Here is a 27,658-nt window from a genome sequence, read left to right as displayed (position 1 = left end):
TATAATGATTGTCCTTCAGACGGCTGCAGCTGCTGGATGGAGAGTATGAGGTTTCCATGCAACAGATTGAAGACTGTCCAGTCGGCAAGAAGAGGGCTACATGGGAGACCATACTGGATGGAAAGGTTGGTTATGCCAGTTGGAAATAAGCTAATAACTTTCCTGGTGAGCATTTAAAGTTCTGAACAAAGCACTGTGGGAAGTTGCTTGGCAGTCACATGTAGTCAATTTTTTTATAGAAAAGAAATTAGCTTTTAGATTACAACTGTTGATTCTTGTATTTTGAAGAGGTTGCCCCCATTTGAGACCTTCTCGCAGGGACCAACTTTGCAGTTCACCCTTCGCTGGACAGGTGACCCCAGTGACCCCTCAACGGTCCCTGTGGCCAAACCTCTCTGTACCCGCAGTTCTGACACTAGCACCACAGAGAGCAGATTCAGCACTCTCCGAACTGCACCTGTTGGTAAGGAAACTAGCATCTGATCTTGTTAAAGTTTGTTACCAATCATGGTTTGCTTGGTCAGCTTAATTTTTGTGAGGTTTCTTGATGATTTGTAATGGTGTAGGTGTTTAACATTTTGTTCTCTCAGCGGTGAAAGATTCAGTGAGCACCAGCATACAGCCCAGGAGAGAGCAGTCCCCCTGTGAACCCAGACAAAAACTACGCATCTTTTATCAGGTAGGAATTATGAACTCTCTATTATAGTACATTTATGTATATTGCACTGTTTAAAGGTGCCATCAAATGGAAAACTGTATTTACCTTGGCATAGTTGAATAATAACATTTCTGTACATGGACATGACGTACCATGAGTCATCGTTTCCTCCTCCTTATATAAATCTGGTGTTTGCAAAAGACCACTGAAAAAGAGGCCAATTCCAACATAACACTGTCTATGACGTTATAGTCCAGATCATTAATAGTTACGCCCCCAACATTTGCATAGCCGAATCATCAGAAGTTCTGCAGGTAGGCTATTGTGAAACAACAAAGCGAGGACAATAGCGAAAATGGCAGATCATGGAAATAAATGTTATGTTTCAGGTTGTGCAGGGATGGGTTGGTGTCTGTACTCAGAAAGGCACGCAAAACAAATAAGGCGTTCTAATAAAATAAGGCGAGCCACTAAAGGGAACACGGTTAGCTTCTTGCTAGTGGTAGCCTGTTACATACATTGCAGTACATAAGATTTCACTTACCACATAAACAGTTAGGAGAGATGACTGCGCGGACAATGGCGATTGATTTGCAAATCACGATCACTGCTGACAAGCATCTAAACTTGTCAAATGTGCTAAGTACTGCCACTGTAATAACGTTACACAGAGCATGTGTGATCGCAAAAAGTTTCATCTCAAAAGTGAAAGTAAAAAGCTATCATGCATTCAAAACAGCAGTTTCAATGCCCTGCATATTAATAGCGGCTCGAGCTCCGTAATTAAATATATTAGAAATATAAAAATTAGAATAAGACATATGTTTCTATAAATCAACCATTCACAGTCAATAATGTCAGGCATTGCATCTGAGCTAATGCATTTGAGTAAATTAACAGTGGTTGGTAAGCTGCAGTGTTTTGGTAGAGGGTAAATAAACTAAACCAAATGTGTCCTATATGAGATTAATCAGATGTAGATAACATGAAAGTAGCCTTACACTTAAGGAGGATGTGAATGCATATGTGAACTTGACCATGCTAGTCCTCTTGTTGTAGATCTTACCTCTTGATGCGCTCTTCCCTTAACAGCGCACTGAACAACAGGCAACTAAAGCATAGAGAATATACAATATTATATTTCAGTCGTGTTCTCATAATAATGTTATGTACATGTCAGACTGCACTGCACATCTTGCACTGTGATTCCAGGCCTTTCACTGTTTCCAGGATCACTGTTGGCTTTATAATCTAGTTTCAGTTTATTTTGCCGGCCTGGAAAGCATGCTGTCTAACACAGACCTCAACAAATCAGACCTCAAACATTGCCAAAAATGCTGCAATAATTAATCAGGAAAAAAAAAGTGAAATATATTTCAGTCAGGGTGATCATTGTTTGATTGATCATTGCTGTCATATCCAAATACTCATGCCCATCCCTGATATTTATACTGAAGCACCATCTGGAAAAAGAAATCTCAAGAACTTTATGCGATATGCTGGTATTTCTGTCCACAGTTTCTGTACAACAATAACACTCGTCAGCAGACAGAGGCCAGAGATGACCTGCACTGTCCCTGGTGCACTCTCAACTGCCGTAAACTCTACAGCCTGCTGAAACACCTCAAACTCTCCCACAGTAGATTCATCTTTAACTATGTGGTGAGCACAGTAGGTCACATTCATAAATCTCTACTTGTTTAATTTCAAAAGATAAATAGAATTTATTTATTTGGTTAAAAATTCCTTACATCCAACTTTTTCCTGAACATGGAAGTGTCGCAGTTACTGGAACGAGGCTTTACATTACTGGTTTCTTGTGTTTCTATAGTGAAATTAACTTTAGTTTTAAAAACCACATGCACCATAGTTTCATCACTTTAAAGTGTAGTAACTCACCTGTCATAGTTTAATGAGTTGGAAGATGACATGAAGTGATGCAAAGATAGTTGCATTGAAAACAGATGAAAGCATATATTTATACAGCTTCTGATCACGGCAAAGTTTGCCAGATTTTGTCCACAAATTGATAAATGCACACATTATTTTATTTTCACACACAGTATTTTTTCTTTTGTCATCATTTATGCAAGACATACAGTACCGGACACTGTACTTTACAGGAATTCCTTAAGCTTTTTACTGTTACTGTGGTAGCCAACAACAGCACAGCTTACCCCTGTGCACATGTTTATATATTTCTGAAAATGTATCAGTTTCATTAATTCAGTCTATCATTTTTTTTTACCCCGCTTTCTACCCAAATGGAAATTAGAATCCAACATGGCGGTGCTTATCGGTTTTTCAGGGAAAGGGTGGATATTTAAACATGGGGATGGGTGGTATGATGATATACATCATAGTAACGATATAAAGTGTATATAAAACGATTTTATTATGTCTTGGTATGTAAATATATCCATGCAGACATATAAGTTATTGATACATGTGTGTCAATAAATGCAGTAAGCTGTGACAGTTTAAAGATTATGAAAGGTTCATATTTTGTCCCCAACAACAGGTTGACATGCATGCAATGCATGGCAGAAATGGAACACCCATCAACGTTACATTAAACAAACAAACAGCCATGGTATATGCGTTAACCCAAAGTAGAAACGTATTAATAAAGTACTGCAGTTTGTACACCAACATATTGCTCTATTCTTTATCATAACTCCAAGTAATAACAATGGCAAACATTTAATATTCATTGACACATTTCTAGACAATTGCGATCGAACAGACCACACACAACTAAATAAGTTTTTTGAGGAAAACATTCCAGAATTTTTTTTTTTTCCATATAAAGTTAAATGGTGCTCAATGGATTAAAGGTTAAAAATGCAGTTTCAGTGCAGCTTCAGAGGGCTCAAGACGATCACCGGTTGAGGAATAAGGGTCAAATCTAGCAAGTTTTCACAGGTCTGTGCGCACAACTAGTGGTATTCGTTTTAAAATGACTTGTTTAAATAACTCAGAATCGACTTTCTTTTCAAGACAAAAACTTTATACATGGTGCACTTTTAGATTTAAAACTTTGCATGACGTTTTTATTCACTTAGAGCTGTTACACACTGCATGAAAGGTAATTTTCAGAAATCCATAATAGGGGCATTTTAAGAAAAATATTACAAGTGAGTTTTTTTTTACTATTAACTTACTGTTCTTGAATGCTATGTTTTCCAGCCTCATCCTAAAGGTGCTCGGATAGACGTGTCCATAAATGAGTGCTATGATGGCTCATATGTTGGCAATCCGCAAGACATCCACAGCCAACCTGGCTTTGCCTTTAGCCGCAACGGCCCTGTTAAGAGGACAGCTGTCACTCACATACTTGTTTGTCGGTATGAAACGGGTATCAGTGTGTCAGTGTGTTTTGGGAAAAATGCAGTTTTGATGGCAAAATATATACAGGATGTGCATATTGAATAACCTATGTAGAGCACAAGTTTTCTGTAGAGCAATAATGTAATGTGCCATTGTCTTTGATTAATTAGGTTTTGCTTAAACCATTTTATGATTTTGCATTAGTCACTTAAGAGTTATTTTTACTGACAAAATCATGTGTGCTGCACATTCTAAAAGTATAATACAGATAAATGGAGAAATCAGAAATGTTAACCATGGATGTCTAATAATCCGTCATTTTGCCTTAGGCCAAAGCGAACCAAGCCAAGTCTGTCTGAGTTTTTGGAGTCAGAGGACGGTGAGCCAGAGCAGCAGCGGACTTATGTGAGTGGACATAACCGTCTGTATTTCCACAGCGACAGCTGCATGCCCCTCCGTCCACAGGAGATGGAGGTGGACAGTGAAGATGAGAGGGACCCAGAGTGGCTCAGAGAAAAGACAACCACGGTTAGTCAACTGATCAAGCAAGTAACGTTTTCAACAAGATAATGGATATTTGCTAGGGGTGGGGGAAAACATTGATCCACATATGAATCGCAATTCAGTCTTATAGGCATTCACATCAATTCACAAATTTCAAGAACTGATTTTAGTTTTAGTTAATATAATAATAATAACATGTTGTTGTCAGAACAAAACTGAACAGCAATAGAGGAGGAAAAAAACATACAGTCTGCCCCATTTTTAGCGAGGGCACATGTTTGGAAAAATATATTGGAACAATTAAGTAATAAGGAACAATTAGTTATATGGAGCCACTAAATCGACATGGTTATCTGCTTGCTATTGATTGCCTGTTACATTACATTACATAACATTTCATTTACCACATATGCCTGAGTACCACTGACAAACGTCTAATCTTGTAAAATGTGTGGGATGTACTGTCGCTCCGTAATATATACAGTGCATAGTATACACAATCATAAAAAACGAGGTTTCCTGATGCCCGCAGTTGATGACTGGCCATTGAATTCTTAGAAAATAATGCACACCCGAGGTGGTGATGCCATTCACACGGGATGTTAACGCTTGACGGATGTCTGAAGCTTAGTGCTGAAGCGCCCGTCATAGTGACAACAGTCAATCACTTTACTTTTCTGGTGTTGCATGAACGCGATTGGCTAGCATCTGCCCTAGGGTATTTGCATACTGCGACCTGATTCTGATTTTGATCTGCATTGGCGTTTTAAATTTTTTTTTAACGTTTTTCAACTTCTGCCTGTGTGAATAGGGCCTAAAGAGAGTGGGAGAAATAGAGTATGTGCTTCCCATACATAATAAAATGTAATTTTGGGGCAAAAACATGGAAATAATCTGTCGTTTTCATTCTATAGTTTACTGTATTTATTTGTTTGGTTGTGTAGTTGTGAGTTTTGGTTATATTGGTGTTTTGGGCTGTAAGGACCTTTAAAATAACTGAAAACGTGTGGTATAGACATGTAATGCAGTCAAGTGCTGCCTGCAACTATGTTCGCCGTGCTTTTCCCTGAAAATTATGCACGCCATTAGAACGTTCATCAGCCAATCAGATTCAAGCATTCAACAGTCCCATTGTATAAATACTCAATGATATAATTACGAGAGAAAGCATTGAAATTTATCTCATTTATTCCCTTTAGGAGTTCCATAGTACATGTAATTTCCTTTTCGAACACGGTATTCGGATTCGGGCACATCTCTAATGGAAAGTATAAAAATATTTCTGATTTATTAGTAATAATAGTTAATAGGAAACACTTATTTCTTAAAACTATTTTCTTAAAAACAGAACTACCCATACTATATACTGGTGTGTTTTTGTATCAAAATACTGGTGCATTTGATGTCCTTTGGGCACAAAAAATAATTGTTGAAAAACACTGAATCGTGATAAAAAAAAAAATCATAAATCGTTTTTTTTTTATCAAATCGTTTTTAATCAAGAATCGTTTTGAATCCCTGTTACGAATTCCCATCCTTAATATTTGTGTTCAAATTGAACAGTTCATGCTCTTTTATGTATTGTGTGTTTGACTAAAACTATTCAGTTCATGCTTCATGATTGGTATGTTTTGTTTTGCCTAAAGCAAATTGAAGAATTCACAGATGTGAATGAAGGAGAAAAAGAAGTAATGAAGTTGTGGAATCTTCACGTTATGAAGAATGGGTAAAAATACTGCCTTTTCCTTATGTTAATTGTATTTTTAGAACCTTGGTCAGTGACTTAAAAAAACATCCAACATTGGTAGAATATTGGTGCTGTTCTTATTTTGCTAATTCTCCTTTCTCCAGATTCATTGCTGATAATCAGATGACTCAGGCTAGCATGCTGTTTGTGGAAAACTGGGGGCCGTACATAATTCGCAGGAATCTGTGTCGGAACTTTCTGCTTCACCTGGTCAATCTGCATGATTTCAACCTGGTGACCACAGCAACGATTGACCGGGCCATGACCCGTATGAAGGAGATAGAGGAATCACTTCCTGAACTAGAGGAGGGGCAGGAGTCATCAGATGCCACTTGCAATGGTCATGCTGTGTCCTCGGGTCTTTCACTACATGGCAAACGCACCAAAAGTGGAGTGTCAGACTGACAACAGTTGGTTTTACAAGACAGATTATAAACATAATGAACAAGCTCTAGTTTGAACTCAAATTCTCCATACTTATCCCATGGAATCATCAATCTCAATCTGTGGCTTAGAACATATGTTCTATTTCTGATCTGCCCATACGCCCATTTATTAATACGGAACCCATTTAAGACTTGATTGTGAGTTAGCTGCTGGTATTACAGACTCAAGTGCTGTTGACTGAATTGATGCAATTTTTCAACATGTTTTCCAGTGTAGTGTGTCATATTATCAGTTCAGCAGTCATGTCTAGTATAATCTTTAGTTTTTTTTTTTCTGAAACCCCATTATGCGAAGAAGTGTTACTGTAGAATTGGGAGTACTGTTAGTTGACATTTTCTGCATACATTTAATGATTTTGTTTAACCATTGTGCGTTCCGTGATTATTTAGCACAATGGTAGCACTTGTGTTACTACTTATTCAGTGGCTGTAGACTCAGAATTGTTAATATGGACGCTAAGTTGTGATATTCAGGTTTCTTAAGTTGGACTTGAAAGTTAAGCAACATTACGTTTCCTTTTTTTATATAACATACAGATATTCTTTTTATCTGTTTTAGATCGGACCAATCAGAATATATGTTGCAGTCTGTTATCAGCTCCTTGTTTTACATGTGGAGTGTGAAGATCTTTCCATCCTAGAATGGCATCTTCTCTGTATATTTTTTTAAATACCAGTTCTCTTGTTAATTAGCAATATAAATGCACACTCATGAAAGGAGAACTGTTTATGAGCCACTATAAGTCCTTGTTTCATAAATCTTTGTAAACCAACCTCATTATAGTATTTAAAGTGAGGATCCAGAACAGTTTTTAATCCAGTGTAGGTGATGTCAAACTGATGTTAATACTGGATATGTGGTTATATAATAGTTTGTTGCTATTACAAGGTTCAGATGTTGTACATGCCAAAGTATATCAGATGCAGCATCCTTTCTCCTTCAATTTGTTTTCTCTGCAAAATGCACAAGTTTGGTGTACACAAGAAAGCTATTTACAAATTAAAGATGTGTAAATACTTGGTTTAAATGCATTTTAATTATTTGTGCTCAAAATGCTATGGGTACAGCTGTTTTCGAAGTTACGGTTTTTCATATATCATTCTAAACGACGTGATTTCACATGAATTTCAAGACGTTTTTAGAAAGCAAATGTTCACAATGCAACAATTTATTTAACCCTCATACCGTAAGCTGGACAAATGTGGGCAAAATAATTTTAATTAATTTTTTAAAAATACTTCCCTTGATCTGAGTGGTACAAGACTTGGTGACTTTTCCTAAGTTTGCTACCTGAACACGCAAAAAAAAAAAAAAGACTCGATTCTACAATGTTAAGTGGGTGAAAAAAAAAAACTCCTTAATCCCGTATTCGTGGACAAAAATGGGCACCCATAGGAATGAATGGGAAAAACTGTAATTCAGAGATTTTTTTTTTATTTTTGTCAAATAAAAATCAGTAGATCCAATACAACGCATATATTACATACACAAAAATGAAGGGGTGATCCTGTACAACCTTCTCAACATGGCAACAACTCACACTCACACACACACACACACACACACACACACACACACACACACACACACAAACACAAACAAACAATGCATTCAATGAGCCTATAACAGAGCTGGAATTTTTTTTTTTTTTTTTTTTTTTTTTTAATAAAAACTCACTCACACATACAAACATAAAGACCCAGGAATTGGCACCAATTAGTTTGAGTTATTGAAATTTTATGTTCTTTGTTTCAAATAAATAAATAATGATTTACTACTTTGTCTTTTCCTTATAGCATGGTCATATATATCTAAGCATATTTTGGCATCTTTGTATAGTCTCACCTAACACAGATATATATTTATTAAAATTACAATTTTAAGTTGTGATAAAGTAAAAAAAATTAAGAGGTCAAATTCATCATAACAGTGGTTCATAGAGTTCAACCTATATGCAGCAATTCAGTACTGCAGCCATCTAGTGGTTATTGATATTATTGTTTTTTTTGTTAATTTTATACTAACATAAGACACCAGATGTCACCAAAGTCACTTCATCTTTAGGTTTTAACTCTCTGAACTTACTGGAATGATTTTTTTAATTAAGATAATTAAATATTAAATATAACATAAAAATAAGCATTATTTACATAAAAAAATATGGTACTTTTAGAGGTAAATAAATTCAAAAATACCCCCAAAATAAAAAAAAACACCATAAATTGATAGATTTTATTTTATCGAAGATAGTGATATAACATTTATTGAACACAAATTTTTTGATCACACCTGAGACCTCTGTGCCCACATTTGTCCACAAACACGGGATTAAGGGCTGTAAAGTCAATACGGTATTAGGGTTAATAGTAAATAATAGGTTTGTTATGATTTATTATATCATCTTGCACTTTACTGTGGAATCGATTTTACGGGCGTAATGCGAGAAGCCACGCCCCCGCAACAATCATATCCAACAGGCAGTGTGAACGTCATTTGTGAGAAGGTATCTGATTGGATGATGCAACCCATGAGCAAGCGCCCTTTCTGCTAGGCGCGAGATTTAACAACAGATCGTCAAGCTTTTACTACAAATCTGTCTGAATTCCGTGAATTAAGAATTGCACTACGGGACAAAACGCTTGCTGTATTCGTCGTTAATGTAGGGCTATGACTTTTAGTCAAAAGCCAGGAATGGCAACCGTGAACATTCAAGATAGCACTGCTGGCTGCTATTTTCTACAGTGTTTAGTTTAGGAATGGATTATATGTTATGACAAAATGGAGACACCGTCCTTTCTACCTCAGCATACTAGAATCAAGAAGTCTTCTGGAAGTGTCTTCGTTAGAAAAGCCTTCTATGCGGAGAATCTACTAGAGATGGACAGCAGACCCAAAACCCAGGTGCACCCAAAACACAACAGGCTGAAACGAGCGAAAACACAAAAAACAACTGAGGATTTCACTGGCTGCGGAAACAATCTAACTCACCTAACTGAGACCTCGGAGTCCAGGTCATTTTGTGATGTTATTCTGAATAACTGTAAAGGAAAACGATTTACAGATGATGCATCATCTACGGACGATAAAGACAGTTCAGCTCTTCCTACATCACCAGAAATTCCCACAACAAGCTTAAGAAAGGAAGGACACCATTCTCAAACGGTGCAAAAGATTTCTCAAATGCAAAACGAGGTATCTACAAATCGCAGTAAACTGACATTAAAAAGGATGAGCAGCAATATGAGTTTGCAGATCGTCCCCATACCTGCAGAGAGAGAACGTGGCTCAAGTGACAAAAGCTTAAAGCCAAACTTTGACAATTTTAGAGCTGATAAACAGGTGTTGTCCAGCTGTTTACAAATAAACACCAGTGACACGGACCTTTTGATGGATCAGCCAGAGGTTAACAATGGACAAATCCCAGAGAGCACAAAACATGGTACTGGCCAAGCCCTGACTCTCATTACGTCTCTGTCTGCTCAGCACATCTGTAGAGAATCAACCAATGTCAAACCCCTGGAAATGGTGGGTTTGCTTGTTTTGCTGATATAAGAGGCATACTATGGAATTTATTAGGTCAGCAGTTCTCAACAATGGGGCCCACTAGGGCCCTCAAACTTCCACAGGAGCTGCAGGATGACTAATATGATGATTAATATTTAATTATTAAAGTAGTAGAAATTAGGGTTGCAAACAGGTGGAAAATGTGTGGAAACTTTCCAAAAAATTCCCAGAAAATTCCCCCCCAAAAAAATCCTGGAAAGTTTCCCAAAATTCCACTTTTTGCAACCCTAGTGTAAATTAAAATACTAAAAATAAAAACAACGAAATGTAAATGGGAATTAAATCATATTTCTCATTGCTTTCCCTTAATATCTATTGTTTTTGTTGAGGAACATACAGTTCTGGAATACAGAGCATAACTTGTATATTATCAAGATTAATTGTGGGTAATTAATTTCATATTTTAAATTTGAATATTGTTTTGGACAGCTGTGCCTTTGAGTCAAAAAGGTTGAAAACTATTGGGTTAGATGGTAATGTTCACCTTCTTGACATTTAGATCAAATAATTCAACAGTATTCATAAAAACATATTTATATATGGTAATATTTAATTTATATTGCTGATTGTTTTGTGGAAGTGTAGTAGAATAATTCGTTTGCTCGGTCTTTTGTCTGTTTTCCTTTTCCCTCAGAAATCTGGCTGGGGAAATGAATTTGGCACTGAAATCAGCAGTGAGTTGTTGGAAGAGATTCAGATGCTTAATTTGCAGTTTCCCATCCACACATTTTTCACTCTTCTCCTGAGGAAGAGAACTGCACCTGAAGAGGATGTTTCTGCTTGGGGTAGGAAAATAAACATGTTGTTAGCAACAAACAGCTGTTCTTAACTTACCTCTCAATATTTTAAAGAGAAGGCAACAGATCTAGCTCTTTATGTTGTACTAACAGTGGGTATAAAAATCCATACGCTTAGATATGTGTTTTTATTGTTATTATCATGCTGAAAGTTAAATTTACCTTAATCATTAGATTTTTAATGGAGCCCTTGCATGTTTTGTGTCAGAATGTCTTGACACTATCCATGCATTCTGTCTTGACTGCTGGTTCAGACCATAAAATATTTTGCCACAAAATTTGTCTTAAAATGTATTTCTTTTTTTTTAACATTTAAACTTAGACCACATTATTAGATTACCTTTTGACTTGAATATACATAAATAACAGTTTTATTTTTTTTTTTGTGTGTGCATTTATTTAATAACCACATATACCAATTTTTTGTCACTGGTGTTACCTACTTTATTAAATGTTTTTATAAAATATTTTTTTTTTCAGCATATGTAGAATAATGATAACGCAACAAATAAGGAGATTGTTTTGTTTATTTTAATTAGGTTTGTTAAAAGTGTAATTGAATGATGTTAGTTCATTTGTGCAATTTGCTAAATGAATAAAAATATTTGAAATATCAGAATTCAATGGATGTAAAATTATCAAGTCACATGCGACATTTTAATTAATGTGACAGAAAAAAAAAACAATGAATCACTAGACCAAAGTCGCTGTTTCTCAGCTGCACTCAATTTAGTCATACCTGACCAAAGGAGGATTAACAATGATAAAAAAAAAGTCAGTATCTGAAATCTTAGTGCTATTTTATGCAAAATAACTAAATTAATAGCTTTGAATAACTGGAGTCACTGGAGTTACTTACCTTCGCTGGTGTTACCCATAAGAAAGGTGGCAGTACCACCAGTGACAATTTTCATGAAAAATGCATTTTACAAAATGGCTGCTGCAAGGCATCAAACCACATGTTGTCAATTATGGTATACTCACCAAATTAAGTAGTTTAATCTGTTTGTATTCTAGTTTTTTACAATTCCATAACAATAAAGTAGATCATACAAGTGAGTTAAGCTAAAAGCTTCTTAAGAAATCATAATTTCTGATAACTGAAAAGAGAAAGTGGACTTATCATGGGCCTCTCTTAGATTTTCAGGAAATAGGATAAAGGAAGTCAAGTGATGTCATCAGTGTGATTTTTGTTAAACGGTAACACCAGTGACACAACTCCAGGGGACCACCACTATTTTAATTATTTATTTTATAATAAATATTTGGAATTTAGTTTAGACATTTTTTTAATGTCATTTACATCATATATTTGATAGTTAGTTATAAATACATTATTTTATTTTAAATGGTAGAAAAAAACAATTTTTGCCCTCAAAATAAATATGGAGACGAGCAGTTCTGTGGTGCTTGGAATTGTTTATAATTAATTAAAAATAAATATCACCACATTGATGGCTCAAGAAGATGTAATTGTTCAAATAGCATATTGTTTCATTTTAAAATATGAAGAAATTGTAAAATAAAGTGTTATTCAAGTGTAATATCTCTGTAAAGGCTAGGGACAAAAAATTTTACATTTCCATAGAATGACCCAGTAGTTTACATCTGTCCAACCCATAGCCAAGTCATATGAAGAATAAAAGATATTGTTGTCACATGTAGCAAGGGATCAGCAGTGGTGTATAAAGTATGTGAAAGCCATACTTAAATAAAAGTACAGATATCTTACCAGAAAATGACTTGAAATTGAAGTCACCGTTTAGAATATTACTTGAGTGAAAATCTTAAAGTATGTGATATTTATTGTACTTAAGTACGAAAAGTATTTTTAAAATCTTAAACATACTTTTGTGTTGAAATATTGAAAGTAAAAGTGTCAGTAAATGCAAACTGGAAAAGAAGCAAATAAATATATCTAAAATGTTCATACACAGCTTGAGTAGCAAGATTGTGTTCAGTTTGAACTCTTTCTTCCATTTTTTTATTTTTGGGTAAGCACTTCATCTGGTACTTAGTGTCTTTCATTCCAACATTAGAAAACATTTCTGGAATCTGCATATGAAATAGCATTCACATGTATTTACAGTTTAATGTATCTCAGCGGGGACATGGATGCATTTAAACTGCAGTTACAAATGCATAAATAGGTCTAATGTTTTGTTTTTAACAAAAAAACTTTAAATACTGATATTTGAAATAATTTAAGACATAAAACAATTGTTGAAATGTGAAATTAAAACCACCAGTAGGTGGCAGCAAGTGACTGTTAATGAGTGAGTCATTGATATTCAACTGATTCATTCAAACAGCTAATTCATTCAGGAACAAAGGATTGTGAATCACTGAATCATTTTTATTAACCGTTTCGTTCAAAAAGCTGATTCATTCAATAGGTAAACACCGCCCATTGCTCAGAGACGTAAAACAGTGCTGTGATCTTTGTTTGGAACTATTTTCATTGGCAAAATTGAGCAAAAACAAGCAATATTATGTCTAAAATGTAAGTCACTTATTGCATGAGCAAAGGTGTTTTTAGGAGCTCTAATTTGCAAGCGCCAGACCACTGATTCATCAAACCTGCTTTCCTGCAGTCTGTGTTCTTCTGATTTCGACTATTTTGTAGTAAGTAACAAATATGCTTCCGGGAGGTGGAGTAAAAGTCAAATTTGGCTGAAATATAAAAACTCAAAGTACAGATACTCCCAAAAATACTTGCGTACTGTAACAAAGTATTAAAACATCATGCTGCTGCTGGTTTCTTATGGTGAAAAAAAAAAAACCCCACACAAATCTGTTGAATGCTGGTTTAAAATATAGTAATCAAACTAAAACTAGGACTAATTAAAAGCACAAGTTATTGATTTAATGTGAACCTGTCAGGATGTGGGACATGTGTGTGTGTGTGTGTGTGTGTGTGTGTGTTTTTTTTTTTTTTTTTTTTTTTTATAACTTTTGTAAAAGTATTTTTTTTCCATGTTGGACTTTGTCTGCCATTAATTTTCAGAAGCAGATAAAACCGATGATTCCAAGCATCTTTCAGCTTCTGTCCAGAGAAAGAGAAAACAACAGTCGGAAGAGCAGATGTGTGACAGGACATGCAAACGTCACAGGACAAACAAAGGCTGTATTTCTGCCGAAAAGTTAGATTTTGAACAATTTTCAGATGGTTTGGCCAACTCTCATGCAAAGTACACAAACAGACTGAGCAGAACAAAACGCAGACAGCAACAAACTACGTTCTGTGCTGTAGTAACTGAACCAGAGGAGAATAAATCTGTTCATCAGGACGCATGGCCTAGTCGTCTACGAAGAGAGGATGTTCTCTGGACGGATAAATATCAGCCTCAACAATCTAGTGAAGTCATTGGCAACTCCGAATCAGTAGGGCAACTACACAGGTGAAATGTCACTGCATTAATGTCAGTTGGCTGTTGCAGCCTGATAACTCAGGGAATGGTCAACCCACAAATATGTCTATTCTAGACATTCTAACGTTTTCTAAAACAGCTGTTCTAAACCAGGGATTGGGCTCACTAGCAGCAGTCAGTGATATTCAGAGAATAAATATATAGAAATTGTTACTGAATATGTGTATATTTGTGTATAAATGTATATATTTTTAACCATAATCATTTTTAATCGTCCTAATCATTTTTAAGTAAATGCCTTGAAGATTCATGTAAATTCATTGGTTAAAAAGAATGGAAGAACATTCACCTCTTAAAACTTATAAACAATTTTACTTACAATTTGCATTGTATAAAGCGCTATATATAAATAAAGGTGACTTGCTACTTAATTTATTCTATATGAACATTCCAATTTCTGTTAATTAAAACATATGTTGTTGTAAGCAATAGGGGCCTTGAAGTCAAAAAAAGGTTGAGAATCTCTGTTGAAGCTTTATAGAATTATGTCACTTAAAATAAAAATTAAGTATTTACACACAATGATAATGGCCAGTTTTTAATATACTAGATAATATTGACATGCGGAAGTCTCTCTTTTTGTTCATTTCTCCAATGGCAGCTGGTTAAAAGAATGGAAAATAAGAGCAGACACTGAGGAGAGGAGAAGACGAAAAGAAGAAAGGAGGATGAAGAAGGAAAATGGTAATGGTAATGAAATTGCCAACATAGAACACATGCAGATATTACAATAACAAAATACAATATAACATGTCAATCTTTTTTTTTTTCTGAAACTGAGAAATGTGTGTAAAATTTCTTTACCTGTAGAGATGTGGGACTGTGGTGATTTTGAAGGTGATACTGTATCCAAAGACAATGAGCAGGAGCTGTGTAACACAATGCTCATGATTGGCCCTTCAGGAGTGGGCAAAACGGCTGCTGTGTATGCCTGTGCACAAGAGCTGGGATTCAAGGTCTCAGTGCAATATGTTCTCTTTATATCAATGCTACATTTATTACAATAAGCAAAATGCTGACTGTCTGTTAAACCAGCCTTTATTGTATCTTACTCTGTTTCACGGTCCATACAGGTGTTCGAGGTGAATAGCTCAGCCCTGCGCTGCGGTCGTCTCATTCTCTCCCAGCTGACAGAAGCAACTCGATCTCATCAGGTGGACATTCATAGAATTAAAACCTTCAAATCTGAAATCATTAACCAAAGCAAAATCAAACCTGATCTACCTTGTGAGTAAACTTTTTAGTTTATATAATATTAATTCTTGGGTTAGTTGACATTTAGCTTGATTCAGACGGTAATTGTTTCTTATGGGAACGTAAGCATTTCAGCATTTACAGGGGTTAGTCTCTCTAATGTGTGTTTTTCTCTCCCACCACCTGTTGACAAACACCAAGGTCTTGTGATAATTGATTTGCAGTCTGAATTCACTTCAGTTTACAAGAAGCAACTGATTCAAAACTCACTGTTTAAATCCTTTTTGATCACTGCTGACTTTTGCACTTCGCCGTAATTTGCATGCATATTTATTACTGAAATGCTGAAAAAGTTTTCACAGGAACAATATTTCATAACTGCTCCACCAACAGCAAGGAAAGAAAGAAATAGAAGAAAGAGAAAAAAAGCACAAACATTTGAAATGAATCATCATTATGGCAGCAACAGGAATACAATCAAATTTTAAAATGTAATATATACAATTATATACATACAAATATAAACCAGAAGCTTTATGAAAACCTTATGTAAATAAGAGGTTGCTCATTTCTGCTAATCTCTAAATTTTTAATCATATCCATCATTTTAAAAGATAAAATTAAAAGAAAACCATTTAATTAGTGTGTCTATTTTCCTATTTATAAACGGGAGATTAAAATAATCAAATAACAAATATTATGTTGTAAAATAGGAATTTTGTTCTTTTTATTCCAAGCAAATGGCATTTTATTTACAGCATGTGAGCAGCACATTACTGGGTTTGTAGCATCACAGAACTTGCTCCTCCACCATGAATAAATCGATACCCGAATCAATAAGTTTTATCAGTAAGGTGCTATGTAAATTAGTTTTTACAGATGTCCACATGAGAATCAGTTAAATTCCGAATAGTGCTATTGTCTTGCACAAAATGCCTACGCTTACATAATTAATATTGTGCACTGAATCTAAATAATTTTAGCACTGACTTTTATCTTTTTTCCACAGGCAAGGAAGGCCATAGGAAGGTTCCTTTATCATTTAAGAAAACTTCAAGTTCTCCTAACATTTCCCGTTTAAGCACTAAACCACAACCAGTAAAACTCACTCGCTTCTTCAAGCTGAGTAGCAGAAAGTCTGTAGGTAAAACCTCTGATGGTCCTGAACATTATATACATGGTAAGTGTACCAGAATAATTCAGTCATGTTTTGTAAGCACTTTAAAAAGCTACTTAAAGTAACAAAGGGCCTGGTCTATAAACACTTATAAATATTATTTTGATAATTCATCACAAATCTAACTCTAACAGCTATTGAACTGAAACCAGATAGACTTGAGAGATCAGTGTCTGGTTTTGAGGACAACAGACAAGATGATCAGGAGTCAACATGCCCTTCTAAAGGTCCTACTTCAGCAGGACAAGGCCAGACAGTCCCCATGTCACTAATACTGTTTGAGGAGGTAAAGAGTGATTCTAGTGATGCTGAATGGATTACATAACACTTCATGATTTAAACCTCTTTTTGACTTGTTCACACATTTTTAACTAGCTGCAAATGTTAAACATGTCCCCCAGGTTGATGTCATTTTCCCTGAAGATGTTGGATTTCTTGCAGCTATTAGGACTTTCATGAGCACAACCAAGAGACCCATAGTTTTGACAACCAATGGTGAGCAGTGCTTTATTGCATAAAATGCACTCAGGCATTTATTTGTTTGTTTAAATGTTGCTTCTTTACAGACCCATCATTTAGAGGAAGACTTAAGGGGCATTTTGAAGAAATCCATTTCCAAACTCCTTCACTGGTGAGAAAAACCAATATATTTGAAAGCAGATATTGGAAACCACTATTCGCCTTTTTATGCCACAGTTGTTGTGCATTTGTTTGAATTAGCTGTTATTCAGTGGCATTGTTATTATTTCACACAATTGCATAGTTATTTGAAGTAATAATATTGTGTATCATTTTAAACTTAGCAAACCATCAGGAGCTATCTGCAGTGTTTGTGTTTGGTGGAGAACGTGAGGACTGATCCAGAGGACGTGGCCTTTTTGCTGTGTCAGAATAAGGGGGATATCAGACAGAGTATTCTCCAGCTTCAACTCTGGGTCTGTAGTGGTGGAGGGAGCACAGAACTACAAATTCTCAAGAACATACTGAAAGTGAGCCAGACTGACATTTATTTACTAAAGCCTTTACTACTATACTATGTTTTCTGCACATTAAATTATAAAGATGCAAATAGTTGTCAGTCACCAAACGTTTTGTTGTTCTGCACAATCATATGATAGACCAATGAAGCGTTTTTCACATGTTGCTGCACTCACAAATCTTATTACCAATATAGAATATTTGATTACAATATCTTGTGCCCATTCCAAGTATCCTTAAAGATGCTGATCTATCTATCTGTATAATTTTTAGGGTGAACTACCTCTTTAAGTGGGTGGATCTTAACATGAATAAGCCTCAAAGTGGACTTTTTGCTGATAGTCTCGCAGAGCTAGTAAGCCACTTGCTCTGATTCATAAGCAAAAGTTGATGCATTTATTCTGTCTTAAATTACACAGTGTGTATCCTGGACTGAGCTGGAAAATAGCATGTATCTGGAGATCCTGGCAGAGAAAATGGGAGCAGGTCTACTGTACTCAAACATCGAAAGTCTCTTTTCTCCACATTTCTTATCTCAATCCTCTTATCAGCAACAGTCAATAAATTCCAAGACTAAAGAAGAAAAGCCTATCAAAAGCTTGATGTTACAGACCTCCACAAGTGCACATGAGGTTAGACCAGACAAGCTCTCTACTTGCAGAAGAAAAAAACATTTGTCATCTTGTGAGCCAAAAACTTTTTCTTCCCCACATTCAACACCGCATCTCAAACTTTTCTCATTGGGTGAATCTTGTAAGTCCTCGGTCCCTACAAAGCAAACAAAAGATGTCCATGGACAAGATAAATCACTCATGCTGCTTTTTCAGCACATGGTGTGCATAGCAAAGTTTTTTGAAAACATGTCTTTTCTGGATGCTTGTTTACAAAGATCATCTGTCAGAGGAACTGGACTTTGCAAACCAGAACCTCTTGGTTGGATGGGCGCCAAAGTGAAGGACGGCTTATTGGACTTATCAAGAGAGGAGCAGATCGGACAATGTTTTGAGAGTTCATCACAGATATTGTCTATTGTGGAAGGTCTGAGTTTCCATCAGTGTCGGACTGAACTCTCTGGGATCTGGATGGAAGCTGAAAGACTGAAGTTGTCTTCAGAGAGATGGGAAGAGATGATTGGTGCCCTGTCTCTGCCATCTGACAAAAAAAACCTCAGAATGTGTCGATGCGAATTCTGTGAACCTAGGTGTGTATATTAAAATAATATTAAGAGTTTACAAGAAGCTTTAATTTAACCTGTGTGTATGTTGTGTATACTAATATTTTTGTGGTATCTGATTCTGACTTATTTTACAGTGGTGCACAGAAGCGCAATGAGATTGTATCTAATCTGATCTCCAGCAAAAAGTTCTATTGTCATAGTAATAAACATGTTCTCTCCATGGACTACCTGCCTACTCTGCGCTCAATTTGTAGATCTGAGAGAGTTAAGGAACAGCACTCCTTAAGGTATTTTGAAAAGAAATTTCTAATGCTTCATAAAAAAAAAAAATATATATATATATATATATATATATATATATATATATATATATATGTGTAATTCTTTAATTTGATTTGTTAAATGTATTTAATGTGATTTAAACACTTTTTTTCTTTTTCTTTTTTTGCTCTTTTTTTTTTTTTTTTTGTCTGTCACTTTCAGACATTCACACTATCTCACAAGCCTTCACCTGCCTAAAAGCTTGCTGGAACTTATGGCCTTGGATTTTCCTTGATGTGAGACTGACATGCTGCTCTAGAAAATCCTTCATGACTTCTAAACTGTTTACTGTATTGTGACATGAGTTTGACTTGTGTTTGTAGATGGTCAAAGAAATGTATTTGTCTGATAGGTCATTTATTCTTGGCTAATAAAGAAAATATATATTTTTCTAATTAGGAACTTTCACTAGTACCTTAAATTAGCATTATGTCTGAATGTCATTCATATTATACATTAAATTCCAATCCAAGTGTCATCTGCAGGGTTTCCACGGGGCATGGAATTTCTGGAATATCATGGAATTTTAAATTGATTTTTTTTTTGTCCAAGTCATGGAATATCAGGAATTTTTTTTGTTAATGCGTTTTGCATTGTAAGGGTTAGGCTGTTTTTCAGCGCCATTTTTATTTCCTTCCTGCTCGTCAACTGGCAATCACTTGGGTTACAAAAAGACCACTTCTGGTGTTAAAAGTAAACGATAGAAAACCAAAAACTAAATGTGAAGAAATTGAAAGGCTGAATGATGAACTTGATGGCAAACAAAAATCCTTCAGAGCATTTAACCCCTGAAAGCATACAAAACATTAAAGTGCATTTAACAGGTAAAAGCAAAAAAATAAATAAATGCACGTGTGTGTGTGTTTCGTAGTGAAAATGTCTGTGAACAGGTAAATAAAGCTTGAAAATGGATGGATCCGTTCATTATAGGTCATGGAAAATTAGCTTTTTAGTCAGTGGAAGTCAAGGAATTTTACATTTTGGGAACCCTGCATCTGTGAACAAATGCCACTAGGGCTTTTCTCTGAATTTACTTTTAGAAACACTTAATTAGTTTTAACTGCTCTCAAGGTCATTTTGGGGGATGTTTTTATCAGTTCTTCTTAATGGGATAGTTTACCCAAGTGATACTTGCAAAACTTATACTACAGTTATATATCAGTACAACTTTTCAAATGTGTATTATATAATTTTCATACCAAGCCAACGGCAATTGATTATCCACATTCTACTTTTTTTGTTTAACAGAACACAAAAACTCATACAAGTTTGGAACAATTTGAGGGAGAGTAAATGATGACAATTTTCATTTTTTGGGTGAACCGCCCCCCTTTAATATTGCTATAATATGTATAATACAGTGTTTCTGTAGTTTTTATTTAACCTTTACATTTATAAAGTTTCTCAATGCTGACATAAATTACAAAAGCAACATAAATTACCTTTAATATGAAGTCTTTATTTCAGAGTAAGCATCGCATACTATTTTACTTAGTGGTAGGGACAAGTAGCTCCAACGTCCAACAAATAAATAGTCATCCAGTAGCAACTCACTCCCGCAGGAGTTCAAAAAATGCAACAGCTTGCAGAAGAGCGTCACATAGCTCTTCCCCTTTGTTCCTACTGCTTATCTGAAAGGAGTTTCTGTGCTTTATCACCAAGTCATGAGGAAAAAGAACACGTGGGTTTTGCTTCATCACTGACTCTGTCATCATCTTCTTCACTGTCTGAGCTCCACTTGTCCGACAATCTCCCACTATTAGGTTAAAATGGCGACCGACAGCTGTGCGCATCATGTTTAGGACTTTCAGGGGGCTTCCTGGTTCCTTCGCTGGAGTGAGTAAAGCAAAAAGCATGGCCTCTACTGTCCGGAGATGGACCAAGACTGGATAAAGAGAAGTATTCTGGGTAGAGATGCTTGGCTTCTCCACCAAAAAAAAGTCGGCAGGAGGGAAGCTTGAAATAACAGTAGAGATCTGGGGTTGACAAAAAATATATAAATTACAATTCACTTTCAAAGAGGTCAAATTCACATTTTCAAATAAGGTGCATTAAAGGATTAGTTCACTTCCAGAACAAAAATTTACAGAGAATTTACTTACCCCTTTGTCATCCAAGATGTTCATGTCTTACTTTCTTCAGTTGTAAAGAAATATTTCATTGAGAAAAACATTTCAGGAATTTTCTCCATATAGTGGACTTCTATGGTGCCTGCAAGTTTGAACTTCCAAAATGCAGTTTAAATGCAACTTCAAAGGTCTCTAAACTTTAGCGAAACAATCGTTTTCTTAAAAAAAAAAAAAGAAAAATACAATTTATACACGTGAACGTGCAAAGGAGGTCAAATGTAGGCCAATTTTGAAGTTGTAGGAGAAAATGAGATGGGAGTTTTTTGACATACAGGTGCATCGCAGAGCTAGACAAGACAAGCATTTGAGGTTAAAACGTATATAAATTGTAAAAAAAAAAAAAAAAAACTTTTAGAAAATTACACAGTTTCACTAGATAAGACCCTTCTTCCTTGGCTGGGATCGTTTAGAGCCCTTTGAAGCTGCATTTAAACTGCATTTTGGAAGCTCAAACTCGCTGGCACTATAGAAGTCCACAAATTCCTTAAATGTTTTCCTCAAAAAACAAATTCTTTACAGCTGAAGAAAGAAAAAAAAGGAACATCTAGGGTGACAAGGGGGTGAGTAAATTATCTTACTTTTTTTTTTCTGGAAGTGAACTACTCCTTTAATCTCTATATAGAAGGTAAACCAGCAACACCTGATAGGAGAGCTTAAACAGCTAAAACATTCCTCAAAATATATTCTATTGTGTTCTACAGAACAAAGAAATGCATACAGATCTGGAACAGCATGAGGGGGTTGTAAATTTCTTTTAAAGAATTTTTATTTTTTGAGGAACACTGCCTTAAGTCAACATGAAATCGGCGGCGATAGCCGTGTGGTTAGCGCGCCGTTGCGCTCCGGGCGTCCCGTGTTCGAATCCCGACTCGAGGACCTTTTCCGATCCCGCCCCCTATCTCTCTCCCACTTCGCTTCATGTCCTATCTGACCTATCATAATAAAAGCAAAAAGGCCAAAAAATAAATCTTTAAAAAAAAAGTCAACATGAAATGAAAATTCACAAATAGGCCTATATTTACTAAAAGCATGTTATTGATTTTACTGTGAACGATTCATCTATACGTTTCATTTTTAAACATTTTTTTTACCTAATAATTTTAAATCAAAATGCCATTACTGGATATTCAATCAGACTTCCCTCAATCATTTTTTGCCAAATTTGCATTCAGATCCCCCTCCATCTAATCAACAACCAATGCACAGAACTGCACTACATTTTTTTCTTTACGATAATTTCTTTCATTTGGATGTAGATCATCGCTGCTTCCGTTACATTACTTTGAGTTCTTCAGTCCACAAGGGTTGCTGGTTTACTTTATTAAAAGAATATGCAAAAATTTGAATATGAATATAAACATCAATACTGCGGAATCTCAAATAAATGAATGTCAAAAAACAGTTTAGTAACTCACATCTTCCAAATAATCGGATGCCATGTACGTTCCATTCATAAAACTCTTGCATTCTGCTTGCTGCCAGTCTAAGACAGTTCTTGCATGATCCATGTGTGTCCATGCAATTTTATTAGTACCACAAACAATGGACACGATAGATCTTGCATCCTGCAAGACATTCAAGAATAAAACTTAGCACAAACTCCTCATTCACAAAAGCTATTAAATGTAGTGGTTTAGCCAGATTTGCCTTACCTCCAACAGAGCTCGGTCAACTTCAGGTCTTATAAATTTAGCCAGATGGACTTTTCCCTTTTTCCTCTCCTTCTTTTCAGCTGGTTTAAGGATGGAGTCAAAGACTATGACAGCACTCTTGTGTTTCAGTAAGGGCACATTCATGACACTCTCCAGACTGTTGAATGGTCCGTGTGTGGTTCTGTATTTGACGATGTTAACAGCTTTCCGTCCTCGCAGCAGTTTGACCTGTTCCAGTTCTGACTCTGTGGCTGTATTGAGGCGCTGGAGGATGACAGCACACTGCTCTGCGGTATAACATGAATCCAGGGGTTTGCCCTTTTCTTGGCATAATTCAGATGTATTCAGGTTGTCAAGCCCAGAGATCATGATTCTGCTCATTCTGCAACAGGTGCAGTGCAAGAATCTAAGCTCATATTCAGGCACGGATCTCGGGGGACGACAGAACACACTGTAGTGTCCTGTAATCAATCAATAATTTAGTCAGAAAATAATCAAACAAACAAGAAAACATGCATCCACATTGTAAGACTAAAAGACTTGCAAAGTTAATCGATGAAACAACAATCAATTTTCAATTTCAGCTATTAAGCAGATCCACAGAAGGCAATACTGTAATTATTCATCTCAATTTGGTTAAAGTTTTTGATCTCATTCTATAGTGTCTGTAGAGTTAGATCTTAATCCCAATTAAGAAACTTAATTCAGCAAACTCTAATAAATATAAATAAATACACAGATTCGATTAAAAAACTCTGCACTATAGATAACTTTAAACTTTTAATTAAATTAGTGCAAATGATCGTGCAACTGATCATACAAGATTTAGGTCTATTGATGTTGGAAGATACTTTATATATAGTCCTTCTGATTGACAACGCATGGGCTAGCTATAATTGAATTTCATACCTAATATCTTTACAAGTGTTATTATTTATTACCTTTGAGGAAGATGAAAGACAGGAAGCGTTTTGCGATCCACATGTTTGATTGCCACAGTTATGTGTTTTTGTTATATATGAATGTGCCCCATGCATTTCCCTGACAAGTCCAACGTTAAGGACTCGTGGGGAAACACGACCTGTGTGACTTTGGTTCCGAATACGAATAGACGCTTCGCATAAGAAAATAAAGCGTTTCGTGGACTTTCAGTTTCGATTCCGAAAAACATCTTGACGTCATGTCGCTATTATACGAGGATATTGTGAAGTCCGTCGCGAATAATCTTAAATGTTCGATATGTATGGAGATTTTCACAAAGCCAGTTACACTAGTTTGTGGGCATAACTATTGTCAGAAGTGTATTAGTGCATTTTGGGAGCGCGCAAAGAGAGATTGTCCACAATGCCGGACAGATGTTAGCAGTAGTAAACTAGAGATGAATTTCACTCTGAGTGACATACTGGAATTACAGAACCTTGGTGGTCGCGAGAAATGGGAGCAAATTCTGGCAGAAACAGATCAAGCAGATCAAACGCAACACGCTGGGAGTACTATTACAAAAGTGGCAAGTTCCTGGTCTTATTTTATCAGACAGCTTAATAATACAATATAATAATGGACAAGGAGGTAGTTGACTTGAAAAGAGAGGCGTTATCCTGCAGTGTGCCATGCTACCCTTGGTGAAAAAACCAGCTAAAACCAGCCTAGGCTGGTTGGCTGGTTTTAGCTGGTCAACCAGCCTGGTTTTAGCTGGTCATAGCTGGAAGGCAGGCTGGTTTTAGAGGGGTTTTGTCCACTTTTACAGCCTGGCCAGGCTGGTCAGGCTGGTCTTAGCTGGTCAGGCTGGGAAACTACCAGCTAAAACCAGCCTGACCAGACTGGGAGACTAGCTAAAACCAGCCACTTCCAGCTTAAACCAGCTAAGACCAGCCAACCAGCCTAGGCTGGTATTAGCTGTTTTTTTCAGCAGGGTATCTAAAACTATAACAAGACTATAAAAAACTATAACATTATCTAGTAATTGAGAGACTTAATATTTGGAATATTTGTACTTAAAATTCGTCACATCATAGGATATGGTAGGTGGCATTGGGGGAACCTTGGCAGACCAGCCTAAGTTTAATTTACTGGTAATGGTTGATATGTTGATTGGTTTTGGGCACTTTTCAGCTGACCAGCTTGGGAGACTGTCTTTACCCAGCTGAGACCAGAAAACCATCTTAGATTGGTTTAAATAGAGAATTGTTTAATTTTAATAAAAAGTTTTTTGTATTCGTGGTCAGCCAACAAAGAACTAATGTTGATTACTTATGCATACACACACAGGGCACATACACACATATCTGGGGTGCTAACTTTGTGTCTTTTCTAACTTGCTCTTTAGGATAGTTTAATGAAACGTCTGGATTGGTTAAAAGCTGAGATCAAAAAGACAGAAGATTTACTTTCAGCTGAGCTAAATTCAAATCAGGCTTATGAGGTAATAAGTTTAATGCTTAATACTTTTAAATTTGCACATTTGCACTATATGAAAGAAAGTATCTTAAGAAATAATGAGTGAATTTTGAATCAGTCTCAGGATGGGTTAGGCATTTATGATTCCTCGATTGTTCCGATGGATGTTTCCAGTTCGTCATTAGACAGTGATGCTTCAAGTTGTTATGCTGGCAGAAGTTTTAGTCTGACATCAGTGGATCATCAGGAACTACCTTCTCAGTCTGAAGAGGTACAGCACCTATCTGATGATATACTGTAACTGACTTCTAACAATACCTTTTTTTGTGTTTGTTTACATGTGTACAGTTCTCTGTGTGGGCAAACACTATGGGCAATTTATGAAAATATTAATGTGCATTTTCATTTACAAATTATTTAATTCATCAATGGCACTTCAAAATGACAGTAAAGACATTTATAATGTTTTAATAATATCAAAAATATTAAACAGCACTACTAATTTCAACACTGATAATAATTAGAAGTGTTGCTTACCACCAAATCAGTATATTAGAATGGTTTGTGAAAGATCATGACACTGAAGACTGGAGTAATGGTTGCTATAAAAAGGGATTTGAATTCACAGGAATAAATTATATTTATAAAATTATTACAAAGAAATGCAACCTTGCTGAGCACAAAAAAAAAAATATGAAAAAAATTAACATTTGTGAAAACATTTTGATGATTCATTATAAATATGTCAAGTCACCTTTATTTATATAGCACTTCATACAATGCAAATTATTTCAAATGCATATGTGTATACACATGGTTAGTGAATGAAAGCCAGTAATGTTCTGGTGAGATGTCTAGATGAGAGATTTAGAAACAGGAGTGATTTAAGGATCTTGAAAAAAAATTAAATAATGAAGAATTCTGAGAAATAGATTTTTTGAGATTGTTCAATGATATATACTCATGGAAAGGAGCTGATTATTAAAAACACAATATTTCTCAGGAGAGTTCACAGGAGATTGTTGATGAGGCTCCAGAGAATTCAGAATCTCTGTTTGAGGATGCTGATCTTACTCCCAGTGCAGGAGCACAGGATTGCGACAGAGACAGTGCTGAGGGTAATGTTTTATGCTACCATTGATTTTATGCATGCTTGAAAAAAAATGTCTGTTTGGTAATATATTCATGTTCTAATTTAAGTGTCTTTCTCTCCCTCCCAGCTGCACCTCATGCAGAGTTTGTTGAGCTTTCCTTTTCTCCCCAGCTTGGAAACAGGCGGCTGGTTTTTGACACAGAGAGCCACACAGTGGAAACGCAGACAGGGCACCAAGCAAAAACATCACACGGGCGTTTTGATGCCTGTCAGTGGATGGCAAAGCAGAAATTCAGTGAAGGGTGGGTTTACTGGGACGTGGACACCACATTCAGCACTGGATGGGCTGTTGGTGTGGCGTATCCCAGTCTAAAGCGTAACGAGAAGTTGGGAAGAACTTCCTCATCTTGGTGTTTGGAGTGGAGCAGTGGGCAACTGAATGCGTGGCACAATGATATAAAGACCTCTGTTAAGCATAGCAACCCTAATGGAATCAGAGTTATTCTCGACATGGCAAAAGGACAGTTGTCCTTTCAGAGTCTGTGTGATGACCTGCCTGAATTATACAGTTTCCAGGAGGATTTCTCTGGCCCTCTCATACCTGTTTTCTGGCTTTATGGGTTGTCACGCAATGCCTTAAAATTTCCAAGACATTGAGTTCAGGATGACATACATCTGTAGCATTTACAATACTTTATACACTCCATTTTGTTTACAGAATATGTATTCTATTACTATAAAAAGGAATCTTGAATTATAGTTAATTTTTTCATTACATATATGTGTTATCTCATTTGGCGTAATGGTAACCATTTAACCACACAACCATAGGAGTAAAGAATATCCATTTTTGCTATCCTGGTTATTTCTACAATTTTGGATTGTAAAACTGCTAATATTGTTGGCTCATTTATGATGTTTCTTGTTCTTCATTGCATTTTGTGCGGTTAAATAAAACATGTATAAATGAATGCAAATATATTTTGTAAATGCAAATCTATCGTAATCTCAATGGTACAAAAGATAATATATGTAATATTATGATGCATGTAAATTGTGATT

The 27,658-nt window shown here is 35.8% G+C and overlaps 4 protein-coding genes across 4 annotated transcripts in view; 3 read left to right on the top strand and 1 right to left on the bottom strand.

The window, feature by feature from the left end:
- The window catches only part of suz12b (SUZ12 polycomb repressive complex 2 subunit b), a 15,271-nt gene extending 7,558 nt beyond the window's left edge, over positions 1–7,713 (top strand). Inside the window, exons 2-9 of the mRNA XM_073852532.1 lie at positions 20–125; positions 289–463; positions 591–679; positions 2,177–2,320; positions 3,848–4,005; positions 4,318–4,516; positions 6,139–6,218; positions 6,344–7,713. Of these exons, the coding sequence (XP_073708633.1) occupies positions 20–125; positions 289–463; positions 591–679; positions 2,177–2,320; positions 3,848–4,005; positions 4,318–4,516; positions 6,139–6,218; positions 6,344–6,644 (1,252 nt within the window). The 3' untranslated portion in view covers positions 6,645–7,713. The remainder of the gene's footprint in view (positions 1–19; positions 126–288; positions 464–590; positions 680–2,176; positions 2,321–3,847; positions 4,006–4,317; positions 4,517–6,138; positions 6,219–6,343) is intronic.
- A 1,746-nt stretch (positions 7,714–9,459) lies between these two features.
- atad5b (ATPase family AAA domain containing 5b) lies at positions 9,460–19,723 on the top strand. Its single transcript, XM_073852531.1, has 14 exons — positions 9,460–10,211; positions 10,885–11,035; positions 14,055–14,448; positions 15,080–15,159; positions 15,283–15,434; positions 15,552–15,709; positions 16,656–16,852; positions 16,984–17,135; positions 17,251–17,344; positions 17,416–17,480; positions 17,653–17,838; positions 18,247–19,028; positions 19,139–19,291; positions 19,488–19,723. The coding sequence occupies exons 1-14, from the start codon at positions 9,465–9,467 to the stop codon at positions 19,558–19,560; spliced, it is 3,384 nt and encodes a 1,127-aa protein (XP_073708632.1). The 5' UTR covers positions 9,460–9,464; the 3' UTR covers positions 19,561–19,723.
- A 923-nt stretch (positions 19,724–20,646) lies between these two features.
- tefm (transcription elongation factor, mitochondrial) lies at positions 20,647–24,161 on the bottom strand. The gene is made up of 4 exons (XM_073852461.1): positions 24,048–24,161; positions 23,107–23,567; positions 22,870–23,019; positions 20,647–21,301 (listed from the first exon to the last, which is right to left on the bottom strand). The coding sequence occupies exons 1-4, from the start codon at positions 24,088–24,090 to the stop codon at positions 20,876–20,878; spliced, it is 1,080 nt and encodes a 359-aa protein (XP_073708562.1). The 5' UTR covers positions 24,091–24,161; the 3' UTR covers positions 20,647–20,875.
- Positions 24,162–24,278: 117 nt separating this feature from the next.
- Positions 24,279–27,617, top strand: rnf135 (ring finger protein 135). Its single transcript, XM_073851256.1, has 5 exons — positions 24,279–24,613; positions 25,433–25,528; positions 25,622–25,774; positions 26,507–26,621; positions 26,724–27,617. The coding sequence occupies exons 1-5, from the start codon at positions 24,287–24,289 to the stop codon at positions 27,251–27,253; spliced, it is 1,221 nt and encodes a 406-aa protein (XP_073707357.1). The 5' UTR covers positions 24,279–24,286; the 3' UTR covers positions 27,254–27,617.
- The last annotated feature ends 41 nt before the right edge of the window (positions 27,618–27,658 follow it).

Source organism: Garra rufa, chromosome 12 (assembly GCF_049309525.1).
Source record: "Garra rufa chromosome 12, GarRuf1.0, whole genome shotgun sequence".
NCBI classification, from domain to species: Eukaryota; Metazoa; Chordata; class Actinopteri; order Cypriniformes; family Cyprinidae; genus Garra; species Garra rufa.
Note: the sequence above shows the minus strand (reverse complement) of the source record. Positions and strands in the feature narration are given on the sequence as shown.

Coding starts and splice junctions, on each gene's coding strand:
- atad5b (XM_073852531.1), top strand. CDS start 9,465: ATGGAGACACCGTCCTTTCTACCTCAGCATACTAGAATCAAGAAGTCT. Junction 15,710..16,655: donor AAACCTGATCTACCTTGTGA/GTAAACTTTTTA, acceptor AAATAATTTTAG/CACTGACTTTTATCTTTTTT. Junction 17,345..17,415: donor CATAGTTTTGACAACCAATG/GTGAGCAGTGCT, acceptor GCTTCTTTACAG/ACCCATCATTTAGAGGAAGA.
- tefm (XM_073852461.1), bottom strand. CDS start 24,090: ATGTGGATCGCAAAACGCTTCCTGTCTTTCATCTTCCTCAAAG. Junction 23,568..24,047: donor GTCTTTCATCTTCCTCAAAG/GTAATAAATAAT, acceptor GATTGATTACAG/GACACTACAGTGTGTTCTGT. Junction 21,302..22,869: donor CATCCGATTATTTGGAAGAT/GTGAGTTACTAA, acceptor TGTCAACCCCAG/ATCTCTACTGTTATTTCAAG.
- rnf135 (XM_073851256.1), top strand. CDS start 24,287: ATGTCGCTATTATACGAGGATATTGTGAAGTCCGTCGCGAATAATCTT. Junction 25,775..26,506: donor TACCTTCTCAGTCTGAAGAG/GTACAGCACCTA, acceptor AATATTTCTCAG/GAGAGTTCACAGGAGATTGT. Junction 26,622..26,723: donor CGACAGAGACAGTGCTGAGG/GTAATGTTTTAT, acceptor TCTCCCTCCCAG/CTGCACCTCATGCAGAGTTT.